Below are 12,680 nucleotides of genomic sequence, written 5' to 3'. Positions count from 1 at the left end.
GTTTCGCCAACCCTCGATGCGGATTGGCTGAGGTGAAAAGTGTCACTCCAATTCCCTCAATGCTGATTGGCTGTAAGGTTTGTGTCAGAGGGTCAGGCTCAACAATCCTCGATGCTGATTGGCTGAGGTCAAAGCTGTCACTCCCTTTCCCTCAATGCTGATTGGCTGTAAAGTTTGGGTCAAAGGTTGGGTTTCCCCAACCCTCGATGCTGACTGGCTCAGGAGCTGAGGTGAAAGGTCGCCCGCCCCCTCTCTCTCTGGCTGCTGATTGGTTGGGAGGGTTTGAGGTCAGAGGTCGGGGCTGGTGTCTGGCGGGCGGCTGATTGGCGGAGGCGGCGGGTGACGTGTGTCGGGGGGCGGGGCGGCGGCGGCGCGGGCGGCTCTCGCGGGATTTGGGGCCGGTTGTCAGGCGCGGGGTGGCGGGGATGAGCCTCCCGGAGCGGCCTGAGGCCCAGCTCGAGGCCGGGGCGGCGGCACAGGCCCAGCTGCAGGCCCCAGGACCGCCCGACGCCAAACTCCTGCACACCAAGCGGCTGTATCGGTAAGACAGGGGTCCTGAGGCCAACTGGGGGATCCTGAGGCCAACTGGGGGGTCCTGAGGCTAACGGGGGGTTCCTGAGGCCAACTGGGGGTCCTGAGGCCAACTGGGGGGTCCTGAGGCCAACTGGGGGGTCCTGAGGCCAACTGGGGGGTCCTGAGGCTGACATGGGGAGGTGGGGGGGAGATCCTGAGGCTGACATGGAAGATCTTGATGCCAACACGAGAGGGGGGGTCGTGAGGTCGACTCGGGAGGAGGGTACTGAGGCTGACACACGGGGGGTGGTCCTGAGGCTGACACGGGGGGGGGGGGGGTGGTCCTGAGGCCGACTGGGGGGCGGTCCTGAGGCCGACTGGGGGGGCATCTTCAGGCCGGTATTGGGGGGGGGGTGGTCCTGAGTCCCAACTGGAGGGTCCGGAGGCCAACTGGGGGGTCCTGAGGTCAACAGGGGGGATCCTGAGGCCGACATGGGGAGGTGGGGGGAAGATCCTGAGGCTGACATGCGAGGGGGGGATCTTGAGGCCCACACGAGAGGGGGGTTACTGAGGCCGACTCGGGAGGGGGGGGGGGGTACTGAGGCTGACACACGGGGGGTGGTCCTGAGGCTGACACGGGGGTGGGGTGGGGTGGGGGGGTGGTGGTGGTCCTGAGGCCGACTGGGGGGCGGTCCTGAGGCCGACTGGAGGGTCCTGAGGCCAACCCCGCGGTCCTGGGGCCAACGTGGCGGGAGGGGGGGTGCTCAGGCCAATGTGGCGGGGTGGGGGAATGTGAGTTAGGCTGGTGGAAGTCTCCAGGGCCTGATAACCTTCATCCCAGAGTATTTACGGAAGTGACTCTGGAAATAGTAGATCCTTTGGTGGTCATTCTCCAAAATTCTTTGGACTCTGCGCCAGTTCCTACAGGTTGGAGGGAAGCTCATGTCAGCCCGCTGTTCAGACAGGGAGGTAGAGAGAAAACAGGGAACTATAGACCAGTGAGCCTAACGTCGGCACTGGGGAAGTTGCTAGGAGTCCATTATCGAGGATTTCATAACTCGGCATTTGGAAGGTAGTGGTATAATCAGACAAAGTGGGTGGCACAGTGGTTAGCACAGCTGCCTCACAGTGCCAGGGACCCGGGTTCGATTCCCGGCTTGGGTCACCGTCTGTGTGGAGTCTGCACGTTCTCCCCGTGCCTGCGTGTATTTCCTCCGGATGCTCCGGTTTCCTCCCACAGTCCAAAGATGCGTAGGTTTGGTGGATTGGCCATGCCAAATTGTCCCTTAGTGTCCAAAGATGTGCAGGTTAGGTGGATTGGCCGTGCTAAATTGTCCCCGAGTGTCCAAAGATGTGCAGGTTATAGTGGATTGGCCATGCTAAATTGCCCCTTGATGTCAGGGGGATTAGCAGGGTAAATGCGTGGGGTTATGGGGACAGGGCCTGGGTGGGATTGTGGTTGTTGCAGACTCGATGGGCTGAATGGCCTCCTTCTGCACTGTAGGGATTCTATTATTCTAAATGGGTCTTTTTCTGATTGGCAGGCAGTGACGAGTGGGGTTCCGCAAGGATCTGTGCTAGAATCCGTTCACATTATATTATTAATGATTTGGAAGAGGGAACTGAATGTATTATCTCCAAATTTGCAGATGATACAAAGTTGGGTGGGAGGGTGAGCTGTGAGGAGGATGCAGAGATGCATCAGCGTGATTTGGACAGGCTGAGTGTGTGGGCATCCGCATGGCAGATGCAGTATAATGTGGATAAATGTGAGGTTATCCACTTTGGTAGCAATAATAGGAAGACAGGTTATTATTTGAATGGGTGTAAATTGAGAGAGGTGGATACTCAGCGAGACCTTGGAGTCCTCGTGCATCAGTCGCTGAAAGTAATCTCACAGGTACAGCAGGCAGTAAAGAAGGCAAATGGTATGTTGGCCTTCATAGCGAGAGGACTTGAGTATAGGGATAGGGATGTTTTGCTGCAATTGTGCAGGGCGTTGGTGAGGCCACACCTGGAGTGTTGTGTGCAGTTTTGGTGTCCTTATCTGAGGAAGGATGTTCTTGCTATAGAGGGAGCGCAGCGAAGGTTTACCAGGCTGATTCCTGGGATGGCAGGTCTGTCATATGAGGAGAGTCTAAGTTGGTTAGGATTATATTCTAAACTCCTCCACCCCCTACACCCCCCATCCCTATCTCTGTAACCCCCTCCAGCCCCTACACCCCCCTCCCTATGTCTGTAACCTCCTCCAGCCCCTACAACACTCCCTATCTCAAACCTCCTCCAGCCCCTACAACACTCCCTATCTATGTAATCACATCCAGTCCCTACACCCCCTCCCTATCTCTGTAACCTCCTCCAGTCCCTGCAGCCTTCCCTGTCTCTATAATCTCCGTTTATTTGGTAGCACAAGCTACTAGCTTTTGGAGTGCTGCTCCTTCATCAGGTAAGTGGGAGTTCTGTTCACAAACAGGGCATATAAAGACACAAACTCAATTTACAAAATAATGGTTGGAATGCGAGTCTTTACAGGTAATCAAGTCTTAAAGGTACAGACAATGTGAGTGGAGAGAGCGTTAAGCACAGGTTAAAGAGTGTATTGTCTCCAGACAGGACAGTTAGTGAGATTTCGCAAGCCCAGGCAAGTCGTGAGGGTTACAGATAGTGTGACATGAACCCAAGATCCCGGTTGAGGCCGTCCTCATGTGTGCGGAACCTGGCTATCAGCTTCTGCTCAGTGACTCTGCACTGTCCTGTGTCGTGAAGGCCGCCTTGGAGAACGCTTACCCGAAGATCAGAGGGTGAATGCCCGTGACCGCTGCGAAACTCTGCCAAGCAGACAAGACAAAGGAACTACGCCACCTACATGCACACCAAGAACAGGAAACTTGAGAAACTCGGCATCACCACCAGCAGCAACCAAGCCTCCCCCGGTACCACAGTAGAAAACAGTACCACTGCCGGGAAGTCCATTGTCAACTTGTCCGACTACACACTTCAACCAGATGAAATCGAAGTTCTCAGCCGAGGGCTTAATTTCTGCCCCACCACCAAAATAGACCCCATCAGTCTCGCAGCAGACACAGAGGAATTCATCAGGCGAATGAGGCTGCAGGAGTTTTCCACAAACCCCAAGAGGCAACAGCGAACACAATGAGACAGCCAATGAACCAGAACAGCCGACAGAGAGCAACCGAAGAGAAAAGAGTCGAATTGGACTCCTTCGGAAGGCGGCTGCCCTCGACTTGACATGTATGCCCAAGCCATCAGGAGGTGCGTCGATACCAGATTCATCAGCCGCACTCACAAGACAGCCCCGAACATCACCCAAGCACAACGCAACGCCATCCGCACTCTCAAGACCAACCGCAACATTGTCATCAAACCAGCAAAGGAGGGGCCATCGTCATACTGAACAGAACGGATTACTGCAAAGAAGTGTACCGACAACTAAACAACGAGGAACACTACAGACAGTTATCTCTAGATCCGACCAAAGAACACATCCGTCAACTCAACAGACTGATCAAGACCTTTGATCCGGACCTTCAGAGCACCCTCCGTGCTCTCATCCCACGTACTCCCCGCGTTGGAGATCTCTACTGCCTCCTGAAGATACACAAGGCAAACACACCCGGCCGTCCCATCGTATCGGGCAATGGGACCCTGTGCAAGAACCTCTCCGGCTATGTCGAGGGCATCCTGAAACCCATTGTACAAAGAACCCCCAGCTTTTGTCGTGACACTATGGACTTCCTACAGAAACTCAGCACACATGGAGCAGTTGAACCAGGAGCACTCCTCGTCACAATGGATGTCTCGGCACTCTACACCAGCATCCCCCACGACGATGGCGTTGCTGCAACTGCCTCAGTACTCAACGCCAACAACTGCCAATCTCCAGATGCAATTTTACAACTCATCCGCTTCATCCTGGACCACAATGTCTTCACCTTCAACAACCAGTTCTTCATCCAGACACACGGAACAGCCATGGGGACCAAATTCGCACCTCAATATGCCAACATCTTCATGCACAGGTTCGAACAAGACCTCTTCACCACACAGGACCTTCAACCGATGCTATACACTAGATACATCGATGACATTTTCTTCCTATGGACTCATGGTGAGCAATCACTGAAACAATTATATGATGACATCAACAAGTTCCATCCCACCATCAGACTCACCATGGACTACTCTCCGGAATCGGTTGCATTCTTGGACACACGCATCTCCATTAAGGACGGTCACCTCAGCACCTCACTGTACCGCAAGCCCACGGATAACCTCACGATGCTCCACTTCTCCAGCTTCCACCCTAAACACGTTAAAGAAGCCATCCCCTACGGACAAGCCCTCCGTAGACACAGGATCTGCTCGGATGAGGAGGATCGCAACAGACACCTCCAGACGCTGAAAGACGCCCTCATAAGAACAGGATATGGCGCTCGACTCATCGATCGATGGTTCCGACGCGCCACAGCGAAAAACCGCACCGACCTCCTCAGAAGACAAACACGGGACACAGTGGACAGAGTACCCTTCGTCGTCCAGTACTTCCCCGGAGCGGAGAAGCTACGGCATCTTCTCCGGAGCCTTCAACATGTCATTGATGAAGATGAACATCTCCCCAAGGTCATCCCCACACCCCCACTTCTTGCCTTCAAACAACCGCACAACCTCAAACAGACCATTGTCCGCAGCAAACTACCCAGCCTTCAGGAGAACAGTGACCACGACACCACACAATCCTGCCACAGCAACCTCTGCACGATGTGCTGGATCATCGACACAGATGCCATCATCTCACGTGAGAACACCATCCACCAGGTACACGGTACCTACTCTTGCAACTCGGCCAACGTTGTCTACCTGATATGCTGCAGGAAAGGATGTCCCGAGGCATGGTACATTGGGGAAACCATGCAGACGCTACGACAACGGATGAATGAACACCGTTCGACAATCCCCAGGCAAGAGTGTTCTCTTCCTGTTGGGGAGCACTTCAGCGGTCACGGGCATTCGGCCTTTGATCTTCGGGTAAGCGTTCTCCAAGGCGGCCTTCACGACACACGACAACGCAGAGTCGCTGAGCAGAAACTGATAGCCAAGTTCCTCACACATGAGGACGGCCTCAACCGGGATCTTGGTTTCATGTCACACTATCTGTAACCCCCACGACTTGCCTGGGCTTGCAAAATCTCACTAACTGTCCTGGCTGGAGACAATACACATCTCTTTAACCTGTGCTTAACCCTCTCTCCACTCACATTGTCTGTACCTTTAAGACTTGACTACCTGTAAAGACTCGCATTCCAACCATTATTTTGTAAATTGAGTTTGTGTCTTTATATGACCTGTTTATGAACTGAAATCCCACTTACCTGATGAAGGAGCAGCGCTCCAAAAGCTAGTGGCTTTTGCTACCAAATAAACCTGCTGGACTTTAACCTGGTGTTGTGAGACTTCTTACTGTGTTTACCCCAGTCCAACACCGGCATCTCCACATCTGTAACCTCCTCCACCCCCTCCCTATCTCTGTAACCTCCTCCACCCCCTCCCTATCTCTGTAACCTCCTCCAGCCCCGACACCCCCTCCCTATCTCTGTAACCTCCTCCAGCCCCAACACCCCCTCCCTATCTCTGTAACCTCCTCCAGCTCTGACACCCCCTCCCTATCTCTGTAACCTCCTCCAGCCCCGACACCCCCTCCCTATCTCAGTAACCCCCTCCAGCCCCCGACACCCCCTCCCTATCTCTGTAACCTCCTCCAGCCCCTACACCCCCTCCCTATCTCTGTAACCTCCTCCAGCCCCTACACCCCCTCCCTATCTCTGTAACCTCCTCCAGCCCCTACATCCCCGTCCTATCTCTGTAACCTCCTCCAGCCCCTACAACCCTCCGAGGTCTCTGCGTTCCTCCAATTCCGGTGTCTTGAGCATCCCCCGATTCCCATCGCTCCGCCATTGGCGGCCGTGCCTTCAGCTGCCTGGGGGGCCCTAAACTCTGGAATTCCCTCCCTAAACCTCTCCACCTCTCTCTGTATCTCTGTCTCTCTTTATGTCTCTCTCTCTCTTTAAGATTTTATGTATGAATGGCTTCTTTGACCGAACTTTTGGTCTCCTATCCCGAATACATTCTGACAACTGTGTCCGATGTTACGATTTTAAACAGTTTGCGATATTTCATTACAGCGGCAGTAGGGAAATGATTTGATTTATTATTGTCACATGTATTAACGTACAGTGAAAACTATTGTTTCTTGAGCGCTATACAGACAAAGCATACCGTTCATAGAGAAGGAAAGGACAGGGTGCAGAATGTAGTGTTACAGTCATAGCTAGGGTGTAGAGAAAGATCAACTTAATGCGAGGTAGGTCCATTCAAAAGTCTGACGGCAGCAGGGAAGAAGCTGTTCTTGAGTCGGTCGGTACGTGACCTCAGACTTTTGTATCTTTTTCTCGACGGAAGAAGGTGGAAGAGAGAATGTCCGGGGTGCGTGGGGGTCCTTGATTAAGCCGGTTGCTTTTCCCCGAGGCAGCGGGAAGTGTAGACAGAGTCAATGGATGGGAGGCTGGTTTGGATGATGGCACTAGTCGACTATCATGGTATGGTCGTGATCGCATTGGTTGTTTGAGGGAGCTTGCTGTGTACAGATTGATGTCCACTTCATATTGACACTGACTGGATTTCAAATATGATTTATTGGAATATAAATGAAACAGTGCCGACATTGCGGCCCCCCCTCAGCACTGACCCTCCCACAGTGCGGCGTTCCCTCAGCACTGACCCTCCCACAGTGCAGCGCACCCTCAGCACAGTCCCTCCCACAGTGCGGCGCTCCCTCAGCACAGTCCCTCCCACAGTGCGGCGCTCCCTCAGCACTGATCCTCCCACAGTGCGGCGCTCTCTCAGCACAGTCCCTCCCACAGTGCGGCGCTCCCTCAGCACAGTCCCTCCCACAGTGCGGCGCTCCCTCAGCACAGTCCCTCCCACAGTGCGGCGCTCCCTCAGCACTGACCCTCTCACAGTGCAGAGCTCCCTCAGCACTGACCCTCCCACAGTGCGGCGCTCCCTCAGCACTGACCCTCCCACAGTGCGGCGCTCCCTCAGCACTGACCCTCCCAAAGTGCGGCGCTCCCTCAGCACTGACCCTCCCACAGTGCGGCGCTCCCTCAGCACTGACCCTCCCACAGTGCGGCGCTCCCTCAGCACTGACCCTCCCACAGTGCGGTGCTCCCTCAGCACTGACCCTCCCACAGTGCGGCGCTCCCTCAGCACTGACCCTCCCACAGTGCGGCGCTCCCTCAGCACTGACCCTCCCACAGTGCGGCGCTCCCTCAGCACTGACCCTCCCAAAGTGCGGCTCTCCCTCAGCACTGACCCTCCCACAGTGCGGCGCTCCCTCAGCACTGACCCACAGTGCGGCGCTCCCTCAGCACTGACCCTCCCACAGTGCGGTGCTCCCTCAGCACTGACCCTCCCACAGTGCGGCACCCTCTCACAGTGCGGTGCTCCCTCAGCACTGACCCTCCCACAATGCGGCGCTCCCTCAGCACTGACCCTCCCACAGTGCGGCGCTCCCTCAGCACTGACCTTCCTTAAAGTAGTGTTTAACAAGTATGCGACAGGTCGGGAAGAGGGCTGAGATGGGCTGTTCTGAATTGTCCTCTTTTTTTTTTGCAGAGCTGTGGTGGAGGCTGTTCATCGTCTCGACCTGATTGTTGGCAACAAGATTGCTTACCGAGAAGTGTTCAAACCTGAAAACATCAGTCTGCGCAACAAGTAAGCTGGGCGGGGGATATGACTCTGGGAACAAGGGTGGCCAGGAGTGCATGAGCCACGGTGGCACAGTGGTTCGCACTGCTGCCTCACAGCGCCAGGGCCCCGGGTTCGATTCCCGGCTTGGGTCACTGTCTGTGCGGAGTCTGCACGTTCTCCCTGTGTCTGCGTGGGTTTCATCCGGGGGCTCCTGTTTCCTCCCACAGTCCGAAGATGTGCAGATTAGGTGGATTGGTCGTGCTAAATTGCCCCATAGTGTCCAAAGAAGGGTTGGTTAGGATGGATTGGCCATGCTAAATTCTCCCTCAGTGTAACCCGAACAGGCGCCGGAGTGTGGCGATGAGGCGATTTTCACAGTAACTTCATTGCAGTGTTAATGTAAGCCTACTTGTGACACTAATAAATTTTAAACTTTAAGTTATCTTTACCTTATCTTTAAAACTTTAAACTTATCTCTGTTTTCTCTCGTACAACACAAGGTCGGTAAATTTAGTTTGGTTGTCGGGGAGGATGTTGTGCAGGGTTGGGGAGGGGGAGGCAGGATGGTAGCATTTGGTGGTGTGATCAGGTCAACTGTCTGAAGCACGGTGTGAGGGCCAGTGAATGAGGTTGAGATGAATTTTGAAGTTACCACAGTCGGAGGGCTGGTGCTGAGGGAGGGTCGCACTGTGGGAGGGTCAGTGCTGAGGGAGCACCGCACTGTGGGAGGGTCAGTGCTGAGGGAGCGCTGCACTGTGGGAGGGTCAGTGCTGAGGGAGCGCCGCACTGTGGGAGGGTCAGTGCTGAGGGAGTGCCGCACTGTGGGAGGGTCAGTGCTGAGGGAGCACCGCACTGTGGGAGGGTCAGTGCTGAGGGAGCGCTGCACTGTGGGAGGGTCAGTGCTGAGGGAGCGCCGCACTGTGGGAGGGTCAGTGCTGAGGGAGCACCGCACTGTGGGAGGGTCAGTGCTGAGGGAGCGCCGCACTGTGGGAGGGTCAGTGCTGAGGGAGTGCCGCACTGTGGGGGGGTCAGTGCTGAGGGAGCGCCGCACTGTGGGAGGGTCAGTGCTGAGGGAGCGCTGCACTGTGGGAGGGTCAGTGCTGAGGGAGCGCCGCACTGTGGGAGGGTCAGTGCTGAGGGAGCACCGCACTGTGGGAGGGTCAGTGCTGAGGGAGCGCCGCACTGTGGGAGGGTCAGTGCTGAGGGAGCGCCGCACTGTGGGAGGGTCAGTGCTGAGGGAGCGCCGCACTGTGGGAGGGCAGTGCTGAATTGCCTCTTAGCGTCCAGAGATGTGCGGGTTAGGTTGATTGGCCGTGCTAAATTGCCCCTTCGTGTCAAGGGGATTAGTAATGTAAATATGTGTAGTTACGGGGGTAGAGCCTGGGTGGGTTTGTTGTCGGTGCAGACTCAATGGGCCAAATGGCCTCCTCCTGCACTGTAGGGATTGTACGATTCTATGAAGCATGTTCTTAGTGAATGCCAGAACAGGCTCGATGGGCCGAATAGTCGCCTCGGTATTTCTTGTTCTGTGTTCATTGCTGTTGCCTAACCAAGGTGTCTATGTGTGTATGCCTCTGTCCGTGTGTGTGCCTGTCTGTGACGCCTGTGTGTGTGTGTGTCTGTGTGCATGTCTGTGATGCCTGTGTGTGCGTGCCTGTGATGTGTGTGTGTGCGCGTGCCTGCCATGCCTGTGTTGTGTGTGCGTCTGTATGTGTGCCTGTTACGCCTGTGTTTTGTGTGCGTCTGTATGTGTGCCTGCCACGCCTGTGTGTGCGTGCGTCTGTGTGCCTGCCACGCCTGTATGTGTGCGCGTGCGTCTGTGTGTGTGCCTGCCACGCCTGTGTGTGTGTGCGTGCGTCTGTGTGCCTGCCACGCCTGTGTGTGCGTCTGTATGTGTGCCTGCCACGCCTGTGTGTGTTTTTACCCGGCAGGCTGCGGGAGCTGTGTGTGAAGTTAATGTTTCTGCACCCGGTGGACTATGGGCGGAAGGCGGAGGAGTTGCTCTGGAGGAAGGTTTACTACGAGGTCATCCAGCTCGTCAAGACCAACAAGAAGGTGAGAGTCTGCCTGGTACCGCGCGGGGAGTCAGCAAGCCCGACCCCCTCGCTCCCTGGCCCCTCCGGGACGGTCAGAGGGAGCGGGAGCAAGTCCCACCTCAGGACCCAGCACCAACTCCCTGTGGCAAGAGCGGGGAGAGGGTGGCGCAGTGGGAATGTGTCTGGACGAGTAACTCGGAGGGGAGGTGGGGGTGGTTTCAAATCCCACCCTGGGATAAATCCGGTTAATAAAATCTGGGATTGGGAGCGAGTCTCGGTAACGGCGACTGTGACAACGATCATCGATTGTCGCAAAAAAATAAACCCATCTGGTTCACTACTGTCCCCTTTAGGGAAGGAAATCTGCCGCCCTTACCCGGTCTGGCCTACACAGGACTCCAGACACACACAGCAATGTGGTCAACTCTCAGCTGCCCCCCGAACGCGCGAGACACTCGGTTGAAGGGGCACAAGAGATGGGCAACAAACGCTGAACTCCCCCAGCGACGCCCCCCACATCCCACAAATAAATCTTTTTTTAAAAAAAGCCCCTTAAAGAGAATAAATCAGTAAAAGTTTGAGTTAGTTGCCCCATCACCCTCGTCAGAAGTGCCATTCCTGTAATCGTAGAATCCTTACAGAGCAGAAGGAGGCCATTCGCCCCATCGAGTCTGCACCGACCACAATCCCAACCAGGCCCTATTCCCATAACCCCACATATTTACCCTGCTAATCCCCCTGCTACCAAGGGCAACTTAGCATGGCCAATCCCCCTAACCTGCACATCTTTGGACAGGGACAATTTAGCATGGCCAATCCCCCTAACCAACACATCTGGGGCGGCACGGTAGCACAGTGGTTAGCACTGCTGCTTCACAGCTCCAGGGACCTGGGTTCAATTCCCGGCTTGGGTCACTGTCTGTGTGGAGTTTGCACATTCTCCTCGTGTCTGCGTGGGTTTCCTCCGGGTGCTCCGGTTTCCTCCCTCAGTCCAAAGATGTGCGGGTTAGGTTGATTGGCCATGCTAAAATTGACCCTTAGTGTCCCGAGATGCGTAGGTTAGAGAGATTAGCGGGTAAATGTCTAGGGAAATGGGAGTAAGGCCTGGGTGGGATTGTGGTCGGTGCAGACTTGATGGGCCGAATGGCCTGTTTCTGCACTGTAGGGTTTCTATGATTCTATGATCTTTGGACAGGGACAATATAGCATAGCCAATCCCCCTAACCTACACATCTTTGGACAGGGGCAATTTAGCATGGCCAATCCCCCTAACCTACACATCTTTGGACACTAAGGGGCAATTTAGCATGGCCAATCCCCCTAACCTACACATCTTTGGACAGGGACAATTTAGCATGGCCAATCCCCCTAACCCGCACATCTTTGGACAGGGACAATTTAGCATGGCCCATCCCCCTAACCTACACATCTTTAGACAGGGACAATTTAGCATGGCCCATCCCCCTAACCTCCACGTCTTTGGACAGGGACAATTTAGCATGGCCAATCCCCCTAACCTCCACATCTTTGGACAGGGACAATTTAGCATGGCCAATCCACCAACCCGCACATCTAAATTAGCAGTAGCACTACCACCTCACAGCGCCAGGAACCTGGGTTCAATTCTGGCCTTGGGCCACTGTCTGTGTGGAGTCTACACGTTCTCCCCGTGTGTGTGAGTTTCCTCTGGATGCTCCAGTTTCCTCCCACAGTCCGAAAGATGTGCAGGTAAGGTGGACTGGCCATGCTGAATTGCCGTGGGGGGGGGGGTGGATTCTATGGTTCATATACCCCCACCCCAGTGATTTTGAATCCAGCAGTTACTTTGTGTCATTTGCGTCAGAGCTCACACTCCCAGCCGCAGTCTGACTGGATGTATACGTACCGTCGTGCTTCTCAGCAAGTGCTTTCCGTTTCTACGCACCCCCCCCCCCCCCCACCCGTTCTGATTCCTTTCTCTCCTTCTTGCAGCATATCCACAGTCGGAGTGCCCTCGAGTGCGCCTACCGCACCCACCTGATCGCGGGCATCGGCTTTTACCAGCACTTGCTGCTCTACGTCCAGTCCCACTACCAGCTCGAGCTCCACAGCTCCATCGACTGGACCCACGTCACCGACCCCCTGATAGGTGAGTGCCTGCCAGGCAGAGGGACGGGGTAGTATTGGGGAAGCAGGGGGGCTGCAGAAGGACTCGGACAGGTTCGGAGAGTGGGCAAAGAAGCGGCGGATGGAATACAATGTGGAAAAGCGTGGGGTTCTGCACTTTGGAAGGAGGGATGGAGGCAGAGACTATTTTCTAAATGGGGAAATGTTGAAGAAATCAGAAACACAAAGGGACTTGGGAGTCATTGTTCAAGATTCTCT

At 55.1% G+C, this 12,680-nt stretch overlaps 1 protein-coding gene across 1 annotated transcript; it reads left to right on the top strand.

Annotated features, from left to right (window-relative positions):
• Positions 1-371: 371 nt before the first annotated feature.
• LOC144490181 (nonsense-mediated mRNA decay factor SMG5-like) lies at positions 372-12,444 on the top strand (the record flags this gene model as incomplete). Its single annotated transcript, XM_078207985.1, has 4 exons — positions 372-541; positions 8,206-8,304; positions 10,212-10,335; positions 12,288-12,444. Coding segments are annotated over exons 1-4 (496 nt in total), but the record flags the coding sequence as incomplete, so codon positions are not given.
• Between the last annotated feature and the right edge of the window lie 236 nt (positions 12,445-12,680).

The sequence above is a fragment of the Mustelus asterias genome, unplaced genomic scaffold, assembly GCF_964213995.1.
Source record: "Mustelus asterias unplaced genomic scaffold, sMusAst1.hap1.1 HAP1_SCAFFOLD_2986, whole genome shotgun sequence".
NCBI classification, from domain to species: Eukaryota; Metazoa; Chordata; class Chondrichthyes; order Carcharhiniformes; family Triakidae; genus Mustelus; species Mustelus asterias.
This window is presented reverse-complemented; position numbering and strand designations above follow the sequence as displayed.